General features: G+C 42.1%; 1 protein-coding gene across 6 annotated transcripts in view; it reads right to left on the bottom strand.

The window, feature by feature from the left end:
* pikfyve (phosphoinositide kinase, FYVE finger containing) overlaps positions 1–12,219 on the bottom strand; it is a 33,164-nt gene that overhangs the window by 18,431 nt on the left and 2,514 nt on the right. For 3 of the 6 annotated variants that reach the window (XM_080785812.1, XM_080785813.1, XM_080785816.1), the window contains exons 2-15: positions 11,620–11,816; positions 8,938–9,102; positions 6,594–6,703; positions 6,210–6,381; positions 5,600–5,807; positions 3,582–3,608; positions 3,108–3,200; positions 2,851–3,007; positions 2,290–2,447; positions 1,485–1,596; positions 1,236–1,380; positions 717–878; positions 439–501; positions 222–351 (exon numbers count right to left, since the gene is read on the bottom strand). In XM_080785812.1, coding sequence (XP_080641938.1) covers positions 222–351; positions 439–501; positions 717–878; positions 1,236–1,380; positions 1,485–1,596; positions 2,290–2,447; positions 2,851–3,007; positions 3,108–3,200; positions 3,582–3,608; positions 5,600–5,807; positions 6,210–6,381; positions 6,594–6,703; positions 8,938–9,102; positions 11,620–11,803 — 1,886 coding nt within the window. In that variant the 5' untranslated portion in view covers positions 11,804–11,816. The remainder of the gene's footprint in view (positions 1–221; positions 352–438; positions 502–716; positions 879–1,235; positions 1,381–1,484; positions 1,597–2,289; positions 2,448–2,850; positions 3,008–3,107; positions 3,201–3,581; positions 3,609–5,599; positions 5,808–6,209; positions 6,382–6,593; positions 6,704–8,937; positions 9,103–11,619; positions 11,817–12,219) is intronic. The other 3 variants (XM_080785815.1, XM_080785817.1, XM_080785814.1) reach the window with 2 other exon arrangements.

The raw sequence follows: 12,219 nt of genomic DNA, 5'->3' as shown, positions 1-12,219 counted from the left end.
GTTGCATTCTGGAGTGTCCAGACATTTGATATATGTGTTACTGTGTACAGACTGAAATGTGAAATATTTAAAATAATAGGTTGAAATAAGTGCCTTATCAGGCTAGTAAATGATTACGTTATGTTATATCCCAATAGAAACACATTTATCAATCAAAACAGTAATCGATAGAATAGTTTCTAAGAAGAACAACCCTATGTTAAACATGGGTCTCTACTAACAGCAGCCGTTCCATGGCCTTCTTCTCTCCATTCTCCTCTCGGAGCTGCTCCAGAGAACTGTGATGCCAACCCAGCGGAGTGAACAGCATCTCTTTGGCCTTCTCCTCCACACGGCGGTTAAACAGAGATTCTGTGTAAAGAGCCAGTGTTAGCCCGGTCACCGCAAGGTCTTCTTACGTTCAATATTACTTTGATTGAGTCAAAAGGAATTCCAAACCCTTGATGAATGCATCACTGATGGAAATGCTCTGTCCTCCGTCCTCAGACACCATGAACTCAGCTGAGAGAGAGAGAGAGAGACAAGGGACAAAGATGCAGAGATGAACAAACTAATATAAACAGTTTCACCTCAGCAAGTAAAAACGACTCGTTTTGTCATGCAGATGACTTTCCTCTCACTATGAAAATGATGTGTGTGTGTGTGTGTGTGTGTGTGTGTGTGTGTGTGTGTGTGTGTGTGTGTGTGTGTGTGTGTGTGTGTGTGTGTCTACTTACTTCTCTGCTCGGCAGGCAGCGGTACATGGGGATACTTGGACTGCTTCTTGATGTGGAAGTTAACGTTATCGTGTTCCATGTTCAGGTTGATGGAGGATGCCGAGTCGCTGTCCACAGCGGACTGGAAACTGCTGACTGATGTCCTCTTGCTGGGGCTGGAGTCTGGGCAAAGGAAACCGAGAGAGAGGAAGGAGAGAGAGAGACAGAAAGGACACAAAGGACGAGAGAGAGAAAGAGGGAGCGAGAAGGGGTTAGACAGAAGGGGGGAGAGAGAGAGAGAGAGAGACAAAGCTGATGAGAAATCATCAGGTATCAGGGTATTTGAAAAACTTCTGGTCAGGGTGTTCACCCCTAATCAGGTTACATGTTAACCTTACAACAGTGTTCCTTCGTTTTCCCAGTTTTAAAGGACCAAATCTACTGCTAGTGTACTACTCACGCAGTCAACATGGTCATATTATCGATATCGAAGGCATTCGGTTAAAAAGACGTCCACGCCCTGCCACCTGCGATACATACTAGAGGTGTAATCGTTGTCGTCTGCGAGTTGCTCCGGGTCGCTGTCATCAAACTTGATGTCTTTGAACCAGGAGGGTTCCGAGTGTCCCTCCACGGAGTTGACACTGTCGCTGTCTGGAGACGGCGTCTCTGAGAACTCTGTGCTCTGAGGACCAGGAAAAGACATCAGAGCCAAGGTGGTTTGTACGGTTGCCTAAAAAAGGATCGATTTGTGCTTTTCACAACTCCCAATGTTTGTCATTGACTCACCTGGAGTGGGCGGTATAGAGCGTACTCATCCCTGAACAGCTGGTCATTGTGAGTGACACAATCCAGCCAGCGTCCATCTACCAATGCCTGGCCTATGGCTATAGCCTGGGCCCTGCAACACAGACAGGAACAGGACAGGAAAACGGAGGGCAAAGGATGGACAAGACACGATAAGTTGGATTCCTTTCGGGAAGTACGGAATTTTCATATGGCGCGCATTTTGCTTTTAAATCAGACTCAGGCGTGGCCAGTTCCGTCTCTTTCACTTTAAAACAAAATTAACTAACGTCCATGGGAACAGGTACCAGGTAGCCTCGGTAGCCATGCTTTTATTTTCATTTGCTACGGCTCAAAAAATTAAAGGCCTGGCGGAACGCAAGACATTTCCTGGTCTAGGAGTGGGAGTGAACTACAGTGCAGAGGGGCGTCGCTCTCAATATAGTGACGTCAGTTTCTTCCGCTGTTTTCTACCAGGGAGGGAAGGGCGGAGGGGGGCTCTGATCGATGAACCAATATTTCTCCGGCGCCTTCTCCGTGCGCGCCCCCAGAACGCACGCTGGCCGGGCCAGGCTAGGTACCAGGAGAGGCTAGGTACCAGGCTAGGTACAAGGAGAGGCTGGGTACCATGCTAGGTACCAGGAGAGGCTAGGTACCAGGCTAGGTACCAGGAGAGGCTGGGTACCAGGCTAGGTACCAGGAGAGGCTGGGTAACAGGCTAGGTACCAGGAGAGGCTAGGTACCAGGCTAGGTACCAGGAGAGGCTGGGTACCAGGCTAGGTACCAGGCTAGGTACCAGGAGTTGTACCTGGTAGAGATGGTGCCACTCCGCAGCAGCCAGTTGACCAGCTCCTTTCCCACAATGCAGTTTGGGTAGGTCCTCAGCCAGTAGCGGTGGTCCTGGAACTCCATCCCCGTGTTGCTGTTGCAGATCTTCTTCCACAGTTCCTTCAGCTGGGATGAGTCCTGATGGCCATACATCAATAATTAACCACTATATACAGTATATACAGTACTCCCCAGGGGTCTGTGCTAGGCCGTCTCCTTTTTTCAGTCTACACCAAAAATAGACAAGTCTACATTAGATCAATTGTGAGCTTGCAGATCTGCTATTTTGGCTGAATGGTCTCCTTATTATGAGTTATTATGACATGGGGTAAAAATGGTAAAATGTCAGCCGTGTCATATCTTTCACAAGTGAGGACACTTGCATGCATGGTAATATAATGCATAATCATATACCAAATAATGGACTTTAAATCCATTAGATGTCTGCTACATATTTCAATTCATACATGCACACGGCACGCGTCTTCCTTTCCTAAAAAACGTTTATAGTTTTTCAAACATAGAACAGAGAACTGATCACCAGCAGGATCTTTCTCTCCTCCTCGTTGTGGTCCTGCTTGGCGCCCGTCTTGGTGCTCGACATGGCGCGGCTGGTCTGCGGACTGACCGAGCTGTCATAGGAGGGAACCCTGGACGAGCCGGAGCGGTCCAGGGACAGATTGGTCACACTGGCAGATCTGCAGGGGTTTAAAGCACACAGGAGACAGTACTCAGTGCTGACTGCTGAACCCAATGCTGAATCAAGCTGGAATCTACTACGAGAGAGACGCAACCGACCTCTTCCTAGCGGGCGATTTGCCTACGTCTTCTTGTAGCGTCGACAATCTGGAGCTGAGGCCACTGTTCTGTGACTCCTGATGAATCAAGCTGCTGTGCGTGCGCACGCACACACACACCAGACAGACAGACAGACAGACAGACAGACAGACAGACAGACAGACAGACAGACAGACAGACAGACAGACAGGCGCGCACACACACACACACACACACACACACACACACACACACACACACACACACACACTTTAACCTTCAGCAACTTTGATCACTTCACTTTGTTATGCAACACCAGCTGTATTTAAAGTGTACATTATGTACCGTCAATAAGATGTATGTATGATGAACACAAATGTATGTAGCGATAAAATAAATGCATCAGACTCCACTCCATGTACATGAAGCTAAAGCCGAAACAGATGTGAAACGTTGAAGGGGAGAAAAAAACGAAAAATAGGTAGCAAGACTCACTTCTTTCTCATCCCAATAGGAGTTTTTCTATGCCAGGAGAGAGGGGGGAAAAAGATTTTCTTTGAGACAGCTGGTCAAAAGAGAAACAAGTAGAAGCTGCACATTGATTGTGTCAGACAGTAACATTGCTGTCCGTCAAAGGGACACCACTGATATTTTACATTCACCACTAAGCACTTCAACACAAGCACTGTTAAATGAGACCCTAGACAGATTAAAATTATTTTACAGTTGATCTCCCTTCTATGCATGGAAAGTGATAAAAACATAACCCATATAAAATGGCTGGAAGACAACTGAAGAAAAACTACATTAAGAGAGAAGCTTCAACGAGTCCTCTTGAGCAGGCACATATTAAGCCCTTAAAAAGGTCCACTTCACCACTTTTCAACCTATCTTCATATAATAGGTCCTCACTAATAATCATGATAAAATGGCACGATTATTTTCTACTCAGTCTGTGTCTCATAGGAGGGTTGTGGGCAGTTTTGTACAAAAATGTTTAGATTTTCATTATCGTGAGAACGATGGCTTCCATTTTCGCATTGCAACTTTTCAGGACTAGAAAGCCTGCAGTTTTTATTAGCTTGCATTCTCCATCGATGATATCACTGGAAGACGGTTTATGAACTGCCCACAGGCCTCCTATGAGACACAGACCGAGTAGAAAAAGATTGCGCAATTTTTTCATGATTATTAGTGAGGATCTATTATATGAAGGTATGATGAAAAGTGGTGAAGTGGTCCTTTAAGGGTAATTAATCTCTCCGGGGAGTGATTCATTATTGATAAGGCCTTCGGTCATTTCCTTGAGGGTTTGACTTCTTTCAGCTGCAGTAGCTCCCCTGAAACAAATCATATCGGAATCACCTGCGAGAACCTTTTATATTCTTAGAAATTCAAGGCTTTTTCATGTTTAAATCATCCCATGATGCCATTGATGACTGATCCCGATTCCTGAATGTTGACAATGCACAGAAAGCAAATAAACGCAGCACATAGTGTCAAGGAAACATAGCAGAAATTAGTATAGTATACTAAGTATACTATAAATTGGAGAAGGGAAAAGAAAGTAGAATAACAATAATTGAAGGAAGAAAACATAAATGGGTAGAAAAACAACTAATTGTTTGGTGTGATAAATGATGAAAGGAAATATTTTCTAACATGACATACTGTGAATGAATATAAACCATGTATGCTAATAAGAAGTCCAACTTGTATAATAATCAAGTATGGTGCATACATACATCTGATGTAAAGTAAAGAATTATGGTTTGTCATGCAGGGTAGATTCAGGAATCAGGACAGGCAAAACTTACAATTCTGATGTACAGATGGGGAGGCAGGCATGGATTCAACAAGATGAAACATGCAACATGCAAGGCATGCATTTCTGATACTGTACTCACCAGAGCCCCAGCCCTACCCCCCCCCCCCCCCTTTAGATCCCGTCTGGTTTTTGGATATTGTGTTTTAAAGGCTGCATTCAAAGTATAAAGTGACTGAACTAGCAATTGCCTTTATCCACTTAGCTATTATATTGGGTAGTATAAATGATTATTTATAAAAACCTCAGTGTAAATATTTGTGAAAGCACCTACAGTCATCCCTACAATTGTGTCATAATACCAATATCAAACATATTGTGATATTTAATCTTGTCCATATCGCCCAGCCCTACTACTGTTGCTCTTGGGTAGGGCACTATAGAGTAGACAACCACATCTCCTCTGAATCTGATGAAGTCACACATGAAGTCTCCAGCCGCTTCTTTTTACCCGACAGCAGGGAGTTTGGCCTGGAAGGTGTACCGGTGTGCCGAGCAAGACCATATTGACACGGCATGCCCGTTTCCTGTTCTGGTTCAGTTTCCCGTAGCTTTGTTTGATTAGTCCGGCAGCAGATTTGAACAGGAAACATAATGAGACCTTCATAGGCGTTTCCTGTTCAAATCTGCTGCCTTAGGATTCCAAAACGCCATTTAGTCCTAAAAATGTACATAAGCTTGTGTTCACCTCTGCCAGGCCAGATCTTCCTCTAGGAAGATGTTCCTGCTGGCCTTGCGTCCTCCCACCGGGGTCCGTGGCTCGCTGGGCTCCAACACGCACACAGAACAGGGAGAGTCCGACAGAGCACTCAGGTCCTCACCGATGGAGCACGAGTCAGCAGAATGAGCATAGCTTAGCGCTATTTTACGGCAGTAGGTACATGCCCGCAAGTCTCCTACATGCACACACAGAGAGAGAGAGAGAGAGAGAGAGAGGGAGAAGGGAGGGGCAAGTTGGAAAATAGAAAGACAGACATTTGGGTTTTCTTAGTTGGTAACTCAATTATTCCTAACAAGCTCCTTTTCCATTTAAGAAAAAAAAATCAAACTGAATTAGTTATTCATTATTACTTTACAAACACCGCTTTTCAGAGAATATTACATTTTACTATAAAATACTTCGTCTCATGCACGAATGACACACTCCTGGGCGAGCATGTGCGTGTGAACTGAGCTACTGTTGAACGCCACGGACACGACTCAATGAAAGAGTGCTCAACTTAACGTTTTATTCATCTACCGTACATAAGTCCCAGATTGTAGCTTTAATAGTATCATCCCCCTCCAACAGCACTAACCTGTGTAGCCCATGGACTTTCCAGGGATTTCCTGGTTGCAGCAACGGCTGCAAAAGATCTGGCCACACAGTCTGCAATGATGGCGGCGGCGGAAGGTAGTGAACTTCTCATTGCAGTCGTAACACTCCTTACACTGGCTGTCTGGCATCCAGTACTGCTTCAGGTCACTGTCCTAGTGGACAACAAAGCAACACAAAGCACTGTGTCTTAGACCTCATAGTCGCAAGCTGCATGCTTTGGATACAATGGTGTGAAACATCAAAAACATGCAACTATAATAACAGATATTGCTTTAGATCAAGCAGGTGAAAGAACATTTCAAGGGTCTGGCAAAACGTGTGACACACGATAGATTTTTACTTGGGCAGTGTCTTGATTTCATACCTGGCTCTTTCCCTCCATGATTTCCTTTAGCCTCTTCAGAGCCGTACGGAGTTGTACTGCTGTGCGAGGGTCATGACTTGCCAGAGGGCTTTCAGATTTCCTGCGTCCTTCTAAGATAAAACATCCACGCACACACACACAAAATAACTAAAAAGGACAATGCATGATTTCTCTATCTAAAAATCAATGTTGCCACATTGTCAGTTATCCCAGTTAAATGAAAAACCAATGTAAAATAATTGACAGAAACAAATGATTGTCTCCTTTTCAGCTTGCTTTCATCACAGCTGAGTGCTTACCATAGGACTGACCGTTATCACAAAACAGAGTTAGAACTGAGAATTAGACAATGCAACAACTACATTCTAATTAGTTTTGAATGTGACCAAATTGATTAGGCAAGAAACAACAAAAACGCCATTCGTATAGAATTAAAGGGTTAGCTCGCAAATGATTAATCACAAACATTTTTCCAAATATTATTATACCACTTCGACCATCTGGGCGACCAGTAGAAAGCAGACCATTGCAAATGCCATTATGCCAATAATTAAGTAAATTACCGCACACACATTGCAAAACACACTCACATGCGCACACACACATACTGTAAGTGTTGGTATTAGACTATTCTGTGAGACCAAGTAGTTAATGCCTGCACAAAAGTATAATTAGCAAACCACACAGCACAGAGGAGCCTCACCTGGCCAATCCACTGTAATCAGAAAAGACATGAGAATGGATGTTAGTCTGCCATGGTGTTTCCATTCATTTTTTCCAATGGTGAAACGTGTTTTTCAAAACTCCAAAACTGTCAGACTTCAGCGAAGCATAAATAAGACACTTACTGCTGTCTATGAAAATCCATAACCAAAGAATATTAGAGCGGATCACAAGAGGTTCTAGACACAGTTTCAGGGTTTTGTTTTATTATTATTATTCCAAAATGAGATATACGCCCCTTGAAATTAAGGTGAAACACTACAGGTGAATAGGGAAAAAAAGATTCATTTTGTTGACATATAGACAAAGAAAAGGGATTTTAGATATCTCTAATTATCACTCCACAAATCAGAAAATAGTGTCAACAGGCATAAAAAACCCAATTTTCACCATGTTTTTAGGAATAAAATGTGATGTAAATCAGGCTGTGAATGATATATCAACAAACCCTTCTGTGAATTCCTGCAGAATATAGTTATGAATAAGACTGGAAAGTTTGATGTATGTGAGTGCAACTGAAGTGGAGATTCTTTGTCCCAGGTATGAGGAAAACCCATTTTGAGAAAGTTTAAAGATTTGCATTGTAAAATTCCAAAACGTTTTATTTGAAGCCACTATTTTGAGACAAAATATCTCATCCAGACCTTGGCAACAACATATCATGCCATATATCATTGGAAAGGCCTGGACCTCGAGCTGATTGTGGTCACTTCCTTTGTAAACAACAACAACAACCAATCATGAAAATAGAGAGAGTGGACTTTCAGTTTTCACCCAACAAAATGAGCTGTCATTGGCTACAATAAACATCTAAATCTGTATTTTGAATGTTTATTTTGCTTTAGTTTGAAAGAAAACATGATTTCACCTGCCATGTCTCGCCTTAAAAGACATCTTTCAGATTACAGATAGCACAGATTTAAAAGCTCATGGAACACTATTAGTTCAGACATTTACTGTAATAGGGGTTGTCAAAACGATTACACTTTAAGAATTTTCTGTTTTATCCAAAACATAAATGTAAAATTATTAAATGCATTACTCCGGAAATTATTTATATAGAATGATATTATGATATAGTGTTTTGGAATAGGGCTGTTGTTTCCTACCTTAGTGACAGGGTGACCAATGCAATCCTATGGTTGGTAACATCAAATGTATGATCCAGTCCGAATATTTGGAGGCATTCACATTAATAGGGCAGCTAACCTTCTACTCCAGCTAGAGCTGTCTGGCTTGTATATACCAAGACAGTGAAGACACTAGGACTATGTTATCACTGATTGGTTTATACACTGCAAGAGAGAGAGACTGCTAAGTCAATAAAAGGCCATGGTTTCCAGTTAAGAGGTATTGCGTCATCAAATGTGGAAAGAACCCAAATTGGCCCTTTTGGAGGGCCCTGCAAACCAGGTGGTTTAGGTCAAAATGACCAGTTCATAATGTCATAAAGATATCAAGATATAGAAATTAAAACCACATTGATCTGATGTGTGAGTGTGTGTGTGTGTGTGTGTGTGTGTGTGTGTGTGTGCATACGTGTGCGTGCGTGTGTGTGTGTTTGACCTGTAAAATTGTGACGTGACAATAAAGGTTGAGGTTGAAGTTGTGTGTGTGTTACCTGAAGCTGTGGAGGACGTGCGCCGGAGATGCTCGGGGTGTTGTTTGCGGTATGAGCCAGCGCTCTGAATAGAGGGGGTGGGGCTGGAGGACCAGCTAGTCCTTTCTCTCTGTGGGGACGAGGTTGCAGAATCCGGCTTTTCTGCCGAGGGAGGACGCCCCTCTTCTACAGACACAAGGAGGACAGAATGAGAGAGTCGATAGCAACAGAGAGAGAAGCAGAGACAAATGGAATACAAGCACCTTAAGGAATACAAACCATTGTGTGTACACCGTTTATCAAAAGTATAAAGCTAACGTCTCCTATATGGATGTATATTGTATAACTATCTCTGAAATCTTTTTTTTTTTTATAGTTTCACAAGATAGTATTACCCAAAGTATTAATGTAACACAGGTCTGTTTACGCCTTTATTTAATTCCTATTTATATCCAATATTTACTTGTAAATACATTGTTTTATTTTGATTGTACGTTTTCTCATGCCAATAAAGCTCCATTGAATTACATTTAATTGACAGTTTTCGCCGGCTGCGGCTGCACAAATAACTTTGGGGCAGGCCCATTTAGAGTTTTGGATAGGTAGCAGTCAAAGGGGAGACATCGAAGAGGAAGGATGGATGGGGAAGGATCAGAACAGATTCTGAACTTCTGACATATATCCATATACTGATATGACATCAGGGATCTCCATATATGGGCTTAATTGCAACAGCAGGTCACATTACTATGACATCAGGGATCTCCATCCCTGATGATGTCACGAGACCTTATAGTATAAAAAATATATAGTAGCGTATAGTATAGTATTATAGTATAGTATAGTAACCTCACCTCACCAGGCTTTCCACCTCGGAGGAAAGCCTGGTCTCTGTTCCAAAAGTGCCGTGTGAACCGGTCTGGAACGGATGATATCTGCTCCAGACCGGTCATACAGACATGTTTTGTAGTCAAAAACAATCAAAGGGAACTTCTTTTTCCCTCAAACCAGAAGAATAACAATAAAAGCTCTCGTAGCCTGTAGCTTTTATTGAGAAAGATCAGTTTGAGGGAAAATGAAGTTCCGGAAGATTCATGACTACAAAACAATACAACAACATGACGTAGCGATATCATCCGCTCCCGACCGGTTCATGAATCCAAAATGGAATGGTGCCCAGACTAGTATAGTATAGTATAGTAATATAGTATACCAGTGGTAGACAAAGTACTCTAAAGCAGAACTTGAGTCAAAGAAGTATACATTCCTAGTTAAATATTACTAAACTACAAATTAAAGTTGCTCTGTCAACTTTGCAGTACTTGCGTACTGGCTAATAAGTATTCAAAAGTACAAACAATACAATACATACATATTTGAAATAGAACCTAAGGGGTTCATATTAGTCATCATGTACATTTTCCCTTCCTAGGAATGTACTGTAGTGAAGTAAAAAGTACAATATTTGAAAGTATCCCAAAAATGTACTTGTTCAATAGTCAAGTACATGTACTGCATTACTGTCCTCCACTGTCAGTTACAAACATACTCTAAACTAAAGCAATGTTCCTCAGATAAGGGACCAAGATAATACAGGGGTATCGTACATGAGTAAAAGTGTCAAATTGAAAACAATATTTTACAGTTTTAACATTACATTACATTACATTTAATGAAAAAACATTGACAAACTTTGTGTGAACCTGCTATCTGTAAACCAAATTAAATCAAAACCATGACTAGTAAGTGTAACTGTTAATACAAAGCAATACTTATGTGCCGTTATGCTGAAATATGTTGAACACATCGACAACTAGACATATGGCAACCGGTTAAAATAATCTGCTCTGGAGGCACTAAATGCAACTCCTTCATTCCATTTCTTATCATTAATAGCATCAGATGCCAGCAGCAATAGTTGCATTCAGAAATCACAGGGAAAGGGTTTGAGAAACACTGTTCTTACAGAGCACATAAAAGGGGGAAAAAATAAACACATTTATCTCGTTTTTGCAACATGCCTCTGTCTCCCTTTAATCAAATTTATGTAAAAATATAAAGAGGACATCCCACTTGTAATCACATCACATGAAGGAATTTCTGTAAGACAATATAGCACAGAGACAGTGTTCAAAACCTCTAAACACAACCTCTGGTTCCTACAGTAGCAGCACAGGAATCCACACACATGACCAGTCACGTGGCAGGCAGGCCGGCTACTGGAGCATTTTACGACGTATTAGTCTTATAAACTGACATGACTTTGGCAAGATTCCAAGTCTCCTTTTTCCTACAAATCACTTAGATGCAATTGAGGAAACATGACCAACAGCAGGCTGTTGTTTTCTTCTTCTACCTTTCTCCTGCAGCAGATTTAGATACAAATGGCATATTATTCAAGCTTCTTAGGCCTATACTTCACTAATGAAAAAAAAACTAATACATGGTTGACCTTTCACTTAAAACAGAAATGTCATTTGATACTAAATTGACAATCCGTTTATTTTTTCACTTCTGTTTAATCCATGTATATACTTTTGTGTACATGTACTTTCTCTTTTGTGATTTAAATTCCAGCAGTAGGCAAGAACTACTGGATACAAATGGAGTGGACGTGTGTGTGTGTGTGTGTGTGTGTGTGTGTGTGTGTGTGTGTGTGTGTGTGTGTGTGTGTGTGCGTGTGTGTGTGTGTGCACCCCTGACCTTTGTTGTTGAAGCGGAACAAGTTGACAAATGAGCTGTATGCCGAGCGAAGTGGTGGCTCATCCTGCTCTGGCGTTAACGGCTTGAAATGCGTGAGGTGGGAGGGACTGGCGGGAGACAGGACAGGCGGCTCTACGCTCCATTCCGTAGAGGATGAAGAGGAGGACTTGTCATCTGCAGCCATGTCACTGCTAGTCCTGGTGTGGAGTCATTAAACAGAATAAACTAGTTGGCTTTTGGTAGAGCTCACATATTCAAGTAATAGGTAAATGCCTTGAGCACATCTACTAAGGACTCTGCGCAGCAGCACAGCCCTGAGTAAGGCCTGAGGTGAACTCCCTACCGAGTTGTTTTTTTAAAGCATCAGAATGGAGTCAATGGACCTCTTCTCCTTTACTCTGATCACTGGATCCACGTTGCACGGCACAAAATGTTTGTTTGCCATTTTGTTAATTACTTCCTCAGGCCTCCACTGGCTCCCAGTCAAACACTGAATAGACTTCAAAATATTGCTCAATGCCTACAAGGCCCTCAACAACTAAGGTTGAAATGATGCATTCATCTGTCCATCCTGTGTTGGAAAAATCTCAATAAAAACAA

This window comes from Protomyctophum bolini (assembly GCF_963924005.1).
Source record: "Protomyctophum bolini genome assembly, chromosome: 16".
Lineage (NCBI taxonomy): Eukaryota > Metazoa > Chordata > Actinopteri > Myctophiformes > Myctophidae > Protomyctophum > Protomyctophum bolini.
This window is presented reverse-complemented; position numbering and strand designations above follow the sequence as displayed.